Source organism: Xenopus laevis, chromosome 6L, assembly GCF_017654675.1.
Source record: "Xenopus laevis strain J_2021 chromosome 6L, Xenopus_laevis_v10.1, whole genome shotgun sequence".
NCBI classification, from domain to species: Eukaryota; Metazoa; Chordata; class Amphibia; order Anura; family Pipidae; genus Xenopus; species Xenopus laevis.
Window position 1 is genome coordinate 135,982,849 of NC_054381.1, and position 12,317 is coordinate 135,995,165.

Genomic DNA, 12,317 nt, shown 5'->3' on the forward strand with positions numbered 1-12,317 from the left:
TGGGGTTAGGACCCTGTGGTGAGTCCACCACTAGTGCAGGGACTTCAGTAGAGTTGAGGACCAGTCAGTGTACCAAGCCCAGGCTGAGTATCCCTGCGCACAAAGATCTACTGCATAGGAGGATTTGCCCCAGGAGCATGGTAACCTTATCTTGCCTATTTCACTTCTGAAAGGGGATTCTACTATTATTATACTGCATTACATCAAAGTGCCTGTATCTTACTTCGTTGCAACTGTTCACTGTAAATAAACCAGTTATTTTGCTGAAAGCAATCATCTCTGTGACTGGATTGGGGTCTCCACCTGTCCTGCTTTGACCTGGACAGCTTGGCATTTTGAAGGGCTGCCTGGGACAAAAACTTCCTGCCTGGTTTTCCACATAAGGAAAACCAGGGCAGGATTCCCTTGATTGACACGGCCAGGGATGCTCCACTAACGGGGCGAGTTGAGACACTCGCCTCAGACAGCAGCAACCCCCTGGTTGCCAGGGGCGGCAAAAATGCAGCTCCTGGTAACTTTAAGAGCCGAATTTCCGGTTTTCAACCCAGAAATTTGGCTCATCTAGTGTAGAGAGCACAATTGCACTCTCTGCACTAGCGACGTGGATCCCGACCCCCATCTGGCAATGATAAGGTGAGTGTCGTGGGGACGGGGGGTGACAAAACGAAGGCCACCTTGGGCAGCAAAATGGGCAGGATCGCCCCTGAACACAGCAATCGGCCAACTGCCACATAGCCCAGCCCCCAATGGCACAGCCACTCCCATCTAAATCATGGCCCACCCACTGACATCACGGCCCCACCCCCTGCCCAGTCTCAGCCCTAAAGAAAGGTGGCAACCCTAGACTGGATCTTTTGCTGTACGTAACTACACAAGGAACCAGGAGTTGCACAGGTTCATGTGGGTCATTGGCACAGAACAAGCAGCAGAAGTCCTGTTCACACACTACAACACACACAGCCAAAGCCCACCCACGAGTGTACTACATATGTAATGAAAACAGCCCTGTTTGAATTATGGAGGAGTTACAGTAATCTTGTAGACATCGCAGAGCAAGGAATGATATTAACATTACCAGTGACCAATGCCTGCAATCAGGGGCGTAACTACAGGGAAGCAGACCCTACGGCTGCAGGGGGTCCCAGGAGGTATATGGGGTCCCATGAGGCCCAAATAAAAAGTAAAACAGGACAAATTCTACTGGAAATCCCTACCAACGTCTCCAGATTCTGCTTGTCAAACCAGTGCCAAATGAAGCAGCCAAGAGAAAGCGCATGTTTTATGCATTGCATTTTATTGCAGAACACAGAGAACATGGTGTAAAAACATCAGTTTGAGAGAATACTCATCACAGATCTCAAATGAGTGCAAATCATTAAAAAAAAGAGGGGGGGTTAGTTGTTTTGCACAGAATTTGCACGTGATGTACAAGTGGATAGTGTTGTTGAGCCTCAGCCTGGTCTTCAGTTGGCACATATATTTGCACACTTTTCATATAAATGATCTCAAAGAATTTGATCTGCTGTTTATAATACTATTATATACTAAAATTGCTTTCTTTTAAGCATGTCCGACCAATGGGTCTCCAGCTCTTGCTCCACATCAGCTCCCAGCATGCCTTGAAAATCATAAGGCTATTAAGAGATGCTGGGAGTTGCAGTTACACTAGAAGGGCATTTTTGAGTGGGTGCGAAAAGTGCATTATCCTTTTAAGTGTGAGAAGCTGAACATGCAGACTGCCATATTCCATTGCTCCGGAAAACAACTACATCACAAAATAGAGTCTCTGGCAATATTCTAAAATAACCCTGTATTGCTATTTGTAGGACTATACATAGCTATATATTTATTATGCCTTTAGAATGAAGAATATATTTTATTTTCGTGCAGCTTAGAATGTAAAAACCCGCTGATTCAGTAAATATATATAATGTATATAGCACTGCCGTGCAATCCTGCTTCATTTTCTCTGAATTCAATAACAGAAGTGATCAGAAGAGTGGCAAAGCGAGGGTTAATCATTCCCCCTCTGGTTTAGCTGTGAAATTTTCAGGAAAGCAAAAAAAAACAAACAATTTTTTTACATAATTTGTTTTTGTTCAAATATACATTCTGGCTCTAAACAAAGTCCCTCTTATTTGTTCTTTAGCGTAGTTACAAAAAACTGTACATTACAAACAGTATAGAAACAAACCAGAATAAAACGAGGAGTTGCAGAACACCCTGGCTAATTCTCTATAGAAAGCAAAACTAAGTGATTGTTCTCTCTCTGCTGCTGAACTGGAAGGGGATACTATCATCCCTAAAAAAATCCCTTTTTATGCACTTTTTGTTAGTACAGGTATGGGATCTGTTATCCGGAAACCCTTTATTTAGAAAGCTCCGATTTACTGGAAGGCCATCTGCCATAAACTCTGTTTTATCCAAATTTCTAAAAATGATTTCTGTTTTCTCTGTAATAATTAAAACAGTAGCTTTTAGTTGATCACAACTAAGATATAATAATCCTTATTTGAGGCAAAACCAGCCTATTGGGTTTATTTAAAGTTTATATGATTTTCTTAGTAGATTTAAGGTATGAAGATCCATATTACGGAAATATCCGTTATGCGGGAAAACCCCAGGTCCCGAGCATTCTGGATAACAGGTCCCATACCTGTACTGGGCAGTTTCCATATTACCTACACAGATGCCATGATCCCTAACATATCCCTGCCCCTAAGCATTAAGCCACAGCAACCAATAGGTGATTAGGTTTTTTTTTTCAGCCAGTCGCAGGTAGAAAAATGAAAGCAAGAATCTGATTGGTTGCCATGGGTTACTGCCCCGGCGCAAATCGGCCTAGTGTTTATAAATGACACTGAGCTTTAAAATTTACAGTATTGTAAAAATGTGCTTCAGATAAAGTGCAAGATGTCTTTGTCTTTTTAACCAAATGCACATTTTTTTCTCTAGAATACCAGCATTATTGCAGATTCTAGCCTGCCAGTAGTTTCATGGTTGCCTGGCCTCCATGCGTGTACAGGTATGGGATCCGTTATCCGGAAGTCCGTTATCCAGAAAGTCCGTCTCCCATAGACTGCATTTTATCCAAATTTCTAAAAATGCTTTCCTTTTTCTCTGTAAAAATAAAACAGTGCCTTGTACTTGATCCCAACTAAGATATAATGGATCAGTATCAGAGGCAAAACAATCCTATTGGGTTTAATTCATGTTTACATGATTTTCTAGTAGACTTAAGGTATGAAGATCCAAATTACAGAAATATCCATTATCTGGAAAACCCCAGGTCCCAAGTATTCTGGATAACAGGTCCCATACCCGTATTTATATGCTATTCATCTGAGCAGGCTGGACAGGCGGATGGTTGCTTCTCGCCAGTCGTTGCTAGGAGCATGTATGGGGCAAGCGTCTTTTTCAGGGGCATAACTACCGGGGAGCAGGGGGTGCAACTGGGCCAGGGCCCGCACCCCCGCAGGGCCCCGGTAGATCGCACGCTGCAGCCGGCTGGAGTCGGCTGGAGTCGGCTGGAGTCAGCCGCAGCGTCAGAGAAAAATCACGCAGACGAGGGTGGGGGCGGGCCCGGCTGCATGGCCCGCACCAGGGCCTGCCCCCACCAAGTTCCGTTACTGGTCTTTATGTGAATAGAGTTCATTTGCACTTAATCTTGTGTTTGTAATTTTGCCCTTGAATTTATGACCACCAAGAATACAGTCATATAAAAGTAACTAGAATCTGAGCCATAAAATCTGTTGCTTTGTATCAGGAAAGCGCCTTAATGCTTTGTTTACACTAATCTATTTTACTAACATGACGCACATTTTATCCAGGCACAAGTAACACACTTTATTTCTGACGATAGTGTCCCTTTAACTCCCAGTACGGATAAAGGTTTCTGGGAAGTGTAGTTCAGCAGCAGGAGAGTAGCTGGTTGACTATACTTGCTCTATATGCAGTTAGATAGAAAAAGAACTAAGTTAGAGCCTATTATGTTCATAGTGCACAGTAGATCAGTTTAAGTGTAGGGAGGATCCCGAGCTGTTAGTTTTCATCCGCACAAAGTACCAGCGCCAATTCCGCCCGGTAAAGTTTCCCCCCGTCCGACAAGGCCATGATACTCTTCTTGTACGTTGAAAGGCTGTTAATGTCCAGGTCCTATTTTGGGAACAGATAATACTGTGTAACCCAGTTCCTTAAGCACTGACACAACCCCACTTTCCCATCACAGAATCTGCACTACACAATCCACTGAACATTCTAATTGATAAAGATAAAAAAAAGTATATAAATATATATATATATATATATATATATATATATATATATATATATATATATACAGTATACATAATGCCTATAACATATACTGGGGCCCCTTAATATATTCTCAGAAAGCGTCTCCACCAGACCATGAGGGAATAATCAGGACAGGATTTTCAGCATTACTCAGGATAAGGTGATTTAATGCCTTTCAGCCATGATGGACGAACCTCAGTCCCTTTATCCTTCTTTACAAATTAGGAAGATTTTTTTCCCTGAATCTATTTTAAAACCCTGAATCTATTTTAAAACCACATTATCCTTTCCAAAAATAAGTCGGTGATTACCTTTTTATTCTTCTCGCAGAGATCTTTCAGCAAGTCGTCCAGTTCATTTTCATCCATATGGCCGTTGCCGTCCTGTGGGATAATGAAAAAAGAGTCCCCACATCAAAGCCCTTCATTACAATGAGCTGCCAGGCTGCTGCTTTACATTCCCAGGGGCTCAGACTTGCTCAAAGCACATTATGGGGCACATTTACTAAGTGTCGAATTTCGAAGTGCTAAAACTTTGAAATTCGACCATCGAATTGAAATATATTCGATAGTCGAAGGTTTTTTTTATTACATTTAGCAGTTTTCGATCGAATTAAAACGTTCGATCGATTGCAGAAATTGTTCGAATCGAACGTTTCGAACTATTTAATCAATCGATCGAACGATTTTCAAAAAAAAACATTGACTTCTTAAAACTTAGCCAAATGTTGGCTATAGGTTCTAGGAGGTCCCCATAGGCTAACATAGCAATTCGGCAGGTTTAAGGTGGCGAAGTGTTGAAGTCGAAGTTTTTTAAAGAGACAGTACTTTGATTTTCGAATGGTCGAATATTCTAAGTTTTTTCAATTCAAATCGAAGTCGAATTTGGCCTATTCGATGGTCGAAGTACCCAAAAATTACTTTGGAATTCGAAGTTTTTGAATTCGAAAATTCACTTCAAATTCACTTCGACCCTTAGTAAATGTGCCCCTATGTCTGTAATATCTTTATTCCCCTAAACTTTGCTGTAGGCCAGTGGGTCAACAATGTGCCTTTAAGAAGACAATAGTTACTATATTATTACTATATTATTACTATATATATTTTATACAATACAGGTATGGAACCTGTTATCCAGAATGCTCGGGCCTGGGGTTTTCCAGAAAAATTTATCTTTCCATAATTTCTTTATACCTTAAGACTACTCGAAAATCACGTAAATATTAAATAAACCCAATAGGCTGGTTTTGCTTCCAATAAGGATTAATTATATTTTAGTTGCAATCAAGTACAGGCTACTGTTTTATTATTACAGAGTAAATAGAATCATTTTTAAAAGTATGGATTATTATTTGGACAAAAAGGGAATCTATGGGAGACAGCCTTTTTTGTAATTCTGAGCTTTCTGGGTTTCCGGATAACGGATCCCATACCTGTATATATATATATATATATATATATATATATATATATATATATATATATATATATATATATATATGTGTTAGCGAATACAATAGGGATGGAAGGCTCCGCGCACAAATAAGGACAATTATACTGTAATTATTAAACCTGTGGGTACCGTGTGTGTTGTATTGGCACAGTATGGATTGTAGGTAGTGATGTGCGGGTCTAGAATTTCTAGACCTGCACCCAACCCTAACCCGCCCACTCCCAATCCGCACCCGGCCTGGCCCACTGCTGCTCCTCTATTTATAGACACACGCCCACCCGCAGTGATGTCACAAAAGGGGCGAGGGCAAGTCTATAAATGTTGGTGCCGGAAGTGCTAGGTCGCAGGCAGGGAGAGCAGGAGAAGAGCTCGACCAGGATCTGCCAGCCACATAAAGATTTTGTACAGGAGTCGGCCCGAACCCACCCGACCCGCGGGTAAACCCGCGGCACATCAATAATTCTAGGCACCTGATTAGTGATGGGCGAATTTATTCGGCAGGCGCGAATTTGCGGCGAATTTGCGTGATAAATTCGCGAAACGCCCGCGAAAATTCACGTCAAAAACTAGACGCCGGTGGCGTTTTGTGAATTTTTTGCCGTTTCGCGAATTTCGCGAATTTTTCGGCAAAGCGAAACGTCGCAAATTCGCCCATCACTACACCTGATATTCAATTAAATTAAAGTAACAAAGCCATATTTTCTATAAAGTAGTAACAAGGCCATATTTTCTATATAGTACAGGTATGAGAATTGTTATCCAGAATATTTGGGATCTGGGGTTTTCCAGATAATGGATCTTTCTGTAATCTGGATCTTCATACCTTAAGTCTGCTAAAAAAAGGAAACATTAAATAAACCCAATAGGCTGGTTTTGCCTCCAACAACGATGATTTATATCTTAGTTGGGTTTAAGTACAAGCTACTTTTTTATTATTACAGAGAAAAAAGGAAATATTTTTTTAAAATTTGGATTGTTTGGACCTATAGTAACAAAGCCATATTTTCTATATAGTAGTAACAAGGCCATATTATAGAAAAGCCCTCAGACCACCTCCACATACTTCACAATCCAGCCTCTAATTTGAGCAATGAAAGCATAAACCAGTTGGTTGCACCAGTGATGAAATGATAATGCACCATTTACACATACCTTATCATATAACTCAAACACTTTATTGAATTCTTTTCCACACATTTTGACACCCTGAAGGATAAAACACATTTTGTTAATACCAACACTTTCTTTAAAACGAATCTATATAAACTTGCATATGAATTTGGACACTGCTTACCTGGAATTTTAGAAGGAAATTCTCTTGCACGGGAAGTAACCTTTGGAGGAAGACAATGCGTCAGTGAGGTTGGTTGGTTGGTGTTGTTTTACACGGATTTCAATGCAAGTTACAAAATACAAATGTTGGAAGATAGGGTTTCTATAAAATACAGTAACAGACTCATTAACATTCCCGTCACCAAGAGGCTATACCTTAACTGATAATTCCCAGGGCTGGCAAGAGTAATTGGAGCTGGGGGATTCATTTACACACACTTCTCGTCTGCTTTATTCTGATTGATTTTAGATCAGAGAGGGCATTTTTTTCCCTCCCCCACCCCCAGTAATTGCACACTGGGACATTTAAATGGTAATTGTGTAATGTGACATTTTAGTAGTTGCACCAGTGATTTTTATAATCATCAAAGCACCCAAGCCTCCCAACATCAACAGCTAGAGCATTATATATTATATTTATATTGTACATAAGCTAGGGTGCTACCCTCTGTGCTTTGTCCAAGATCATTCTCCTCTACCATTGACCTTAACAAAATGTAATGCTGCCCTGCCTCAGCTACCGCAGATTTGTCATGGCTGGGAGGTAACGGGTCAGACTGGAGGGATGATTCAGTCATTGTTCCTCTAGGCCCTATACACTAGGCCTTGCGGGTCAGGTGAGTTCAGGCCGACCTCGCACCCCCATTTGCGGGTGACAGGTCCAGGTTGAGCTCTTCTTCTTGCTCTCCCTGCCTGCCACCTTGCACTGCCGGCTTCCAACTTCCGGCTTCCTTTTTTATAGACGCGTGCCTGCTTGCCCCACCCCTTTTGTGACGTCATCAACATGACGGGTCGGGCGTGAATGGCCATGGTATAGGCACACAAGGCAAATATTTGGGTGAGCAGGAAGGTCAATGACACCTGGATCCACCAAGAGTTTTCCTGTAGGGTCAGTCTGATACTGACTGCACAACAATTTATCCTCAAAGGATTCCTCCACAGTAGATTAAGGATGACACAAACCATTGTCTGGGTGGGGAAAACCAAACTGACAAGGACAGTGATAAGACGAGGCTTGAAGTTACTGCCAGTGATATTGGTGTAAATAAATTATTAACTTCTCCCCAATCATTACTAGTCTCTTCTATTCAATCCTAAATCCATTGGCTCCACTCAATGACACAAATCCTAGCCTAACCATTCCCTGGGTTACTATACAATGCCATTATATGCTGAAAGGGGGTTATCCATGCTTGCCGTATATCATACCACATGAACAACAATAGATGGAGCAACCTTTATGTAGACATTTAGCTCAGACGTGAGCATTGTGATGTCCACACCAGCTTAAAAAGTGGTGCTAAGTCACTTGCAGCTTGGACTCCAGGGTATTAGGCTGCTCTGCTAATTGTATTCAGAATAAATCAGAATAAACCTTCAAGTAGGACTGAATATAAAGCCTGCTCTTGCTCCTAAAAAGACTGAACTGCTGCCATAGCCTCACACTATGGGACTAGTTGCTTGAGATTTAGCTTTACTCTTCACTATGGAGGCTTCTCTTGTGGCTCCAAACACGGCACTTAGCCAATTAACAGCGCTGAGCCGTTGGATGAATGCGACACCGCATTTTTAATTATCTTGACAATAATAGAAAATGTCAAGAAGAACATTTCTGCGCAAGCAAATGTGTTTCTCTATTTACTAGATTATTACAAAGTCCCGGAGTTTATTAAATCGCTTCTGTGCCATTTGATTTGATTTATTAGACATAAAAAAATGCTCCATTATAACTGCGCAGAGGCGTCATTAGGAATATTTATCTGAAAGTAAGAAAAAAAAATCTTGTAAAAAGTAAAAAAAAAATGCCATTAATTACGGGGGTCTGCTTTTCATAGGCATTTAACAGGTTTTTCATGATTAATAACCTCTCAACACATATTTACTTTCATTTGAAGATGAAGATCCAAATTACAGAAAGATCCATTATCCGGAAAACCCCAGGTCCCGAGCATTCTGGATAACAGGTTCCATACCTGTATAAACATCCAATATTGTACTATGATACTGAGGTCCAGTTATGAACTTTTGCTGCACCATCAGTGTGTTAGTGGTACAGGTATGGGATCTGTTATCCAGATTAGGAGACCTGGAGTTTTCCGGATAATGGATTTATCAGTAATTTGGATCTTCATACCTTAAGTCTACTAGAAAATCATGTAAACATTAAATAAACCCAATAGGCTGGTTTTGCTTCCAATAAGGATTAATTATATCTTAGTTGGGATCAAGCACAAGGTACTGTTTTATTATTACAGAGAAAAAGGAAATAGTTTATAAAAATCTGGATTATTTTAATAAATTAGAGTCTATGGGAGATGGCCTTTCCATAATTCGGAATTTTCTGGATAACGGGTTTCTGGATAATGGATTCCATACTTGTACAGTGATTTATTTAACCTTCTTACATCCTCCAATCTACTAGGGAATGTTGGGAGTTGTAGTTTGCAAGGCATGGTTTATAGCCTCTGTTTGAAGCCTGTTATAACCAGCAGACATGAAACAGACATAGCCAAGGGACATGGTGTAGAATATTGTGATTGATGAGACTTACATTGACAGTTCTGTAAGGCCCAGTTTTCCATCGTTATTGGTATCAAACATCCTCAGCTGCAAAAAAAACAAAGGATACATTATTTATCTATAAATTGATATGATGTTCCAGACCAGCCGTACGTGTAAATTAAACAGGGCTACATAAAGTACCCACAGCTTTGAGCAATTCTCTCATTTTTTCTGTGATAATGGGGATATGGATGCGAGGAGGGGGACATTACTTGCACCTGTTAGGGATATGAGTGCTCAGCATCAGCCAAAGTTGCAAATGCTTTTGTACATTAGGAGAACTAAAGCATAATTAAAGAAGTAGCTAGAAATGTTGTACATTATGTTGTGTGCTTCTGTACCAGCCCAAGGCAACCACAGTCCTTTAGCAGTAAAGATCTGTGTCTCCAAAGATGTCCCAGTAGCTCCCCATCTTCTTTTCTGCTGATTCACTGCCCATGCTCTGTGCTGCTGTCACTTACTGAGCTTAGGGACCCACTCACAATATACAGTACACATAGAACAGAAATGTCACAATATAAGGCTGATTAGTAATTAATACAGATAATTACTACATGGCAGCACAGAAACCAGTGCAACTAGCATCATAATTTAATAATCAGCTTTGTAGCTGGATAATTAGTGACGACCCCTAAGCTTAGCTTCTCAACAGCTGCTCAGAGCCCACTGAGCATGTGAGTGTCACAGACACTTTCCAAGATGGTGACCCCCTGTGACAAGATTGAAGTCCTGGATCATTGCTGCTATTGACAAGCTGAAACTTTAGGCTGGTGCAATAAGTTCATTATATAAAATATGGCATTTTTAGAAGTATTCATTTTAAGGGATTAGTTCTCCTTTAATATGGTCAACAAATAGGTGAAAATAGTGACAATGCGTTTTCTCCAAGTCTCCCAAGTTAAGCTACTGTATATCCAATAGGATAATAATTCTTTTGTTTACTGGGCAGTACTTGGCAGTATTAGCATAGCCATATGCAAACAAAGTGCCAAACATTGCATAATCACTTTTTCTACTTTTCTGTTCATTTGCACCAACAGCCCTAAGGATTGGATGAGCAGGGAGTGAGGATGAACTGCAGCTGCCCTGGTTAATATGGTGCACGAGCAGATGGCGTTTTCAAGCCTGCCTGAAACAAACATGTTTCTGAAGAAAATCCTGGGTGTAGAGAGAAGAGTTCCAAGAATATTGTACTGTTCCAGGTCAGATGCCTATGGGAAAAGCCCTAATTCATCTATAAGGTTGCCAAATTGCAGATCTCCAATAAGGAGCTATTATAGATCAGGTCTCCATCCTTATTATGGGTCATACTTGAGTTTCCAAGAGTACTTGGCCCTATTCTGAATCTCTTATTCTTAACCCCATCCTGGATCTCCTTCTATTTTTGCATCTTTGCCTATTCCCTTGCATGTTTTAATGTCACGGACTGGTATTCACTGAGCAAACATTATCTAGACATCTCGCTTAGACAACTCATCATTAGGTCCCCCCTTGCCACTTCATTTAATTAGATAAATATCAAACCTTTTTCCCAGTGAAATAAATGAACGTTAAACTGGGTGATCTGTACACAATGTTCATAGCAAGGTACCAAATAGCCCAGAACTTTCTTACATGAAGACCTATCCGTGATATTCACAACTGTCGATTTCGAGGAATAGCAAACGCCCTTACCACTGTTTTGTATGACGGAATCTGCCCCTATTTTAAAGCTATTTTAAAATACAGCAGGTTATACTAAGTCTGGATTCAGTGCAGCCGAAGCTTTTATTTTATTTTATTCCACATCTAGTTACCATCTTCATTAACAATAACTAGTAATATCTGTCAGAGACGAGAGTCGTTGAGCAGCAGAAATGCTGCCCTGGCGCTGAGTCTTATGCCCTTTCTATAAAATGAAACACCTTCACAATAAATCTGCTAATGATTTTCTGAACACACACACTATCAAAATATAATTAGCCAATAATGAATCCTGACATGAAGTTAATGTTGCACGGTGTGAGAATCCATGGAATAATTACATTTGCTGCCAAAGACTATTATTTATAATAAATAATAACAAATGTGTCATATTTATTATATTTGCATGTGAAATTGCTGTCTCTGAAGCACTGACTTCTCTAAAGGGCAAGTAAAGAACACACTTCACTTGGCCTGTTAATCATATAGCATGGGGCTGCTATGCTACTTGGGCTAGAGAGGACCATATTAATGCGCCAATGCAGTCTTCATCCAATGTGATTTTTCTAGACTGCATGATGGATAGCCAGTTGATTTGAAGCCACATTTTTGTTGGGCACCATATACGGGACAATTTGCTCCCAACTGCCCTGGAAGGAGGCATCGGAAGCTTTATTTTATCTGTAAACATGATTTAAATGGTGGCTATAAAGTAAAGGACAAGTGACAATATAAAATGAAAAGCTTTTCTATGCATTTAAATATAATGTACTGTCAAGCTGGCCAAATAAAAGCCACTGACTCAGCCCCTCGAAACTGAGCTGACAACCCATTGGCCTATGTATGGGGAGTTCAGGGCTGCTTGTCTAACTAACATCTAGCTGAAAAATCAGGCAGATATCTATAGAGCTGGTTTGAAATTTTTACCTTGCAACATCCAACCATGGAGTAGTTTCAGTTTCACCTGTGTGCCCTGTTTTGCTCAAGAAATA

At 40.4% G+C, this 12,317-nt stretch overlaps 1 protein-coding gene across 1 annotated transcript in view; it reads right to left on the minus strand.

The window, feature by feature from the left end:
- Window positions 1-1,273: 1,273 nt before the first annotated feature.
- calb1.L (calbindin 1 L homeolog) overlaps window positions 1,274-12,317 on the minus strand; it is a 42,748-nt gene continuing 31,704 nt past the window's right edge. Inside the window, 5 exon segments of the mRNA NM_001090639.1 lie at window positions 1,274-4,155; window positions 4,608-4,679; window positions 6,901-6,954; window positions 7,043-7,082; window positions 9,632-9,687. Of these exon segments, the coding sequence (NP_001084108.1) occupies window positions 4,042-4,155; window positions 4,608-4,679; window positions 6,901-6,954; window positions 7,043-7,082; window positions 9,632-9,687 (336 nt within the window). The 3' untranslated portion in view covers window positions 1,274-4,041.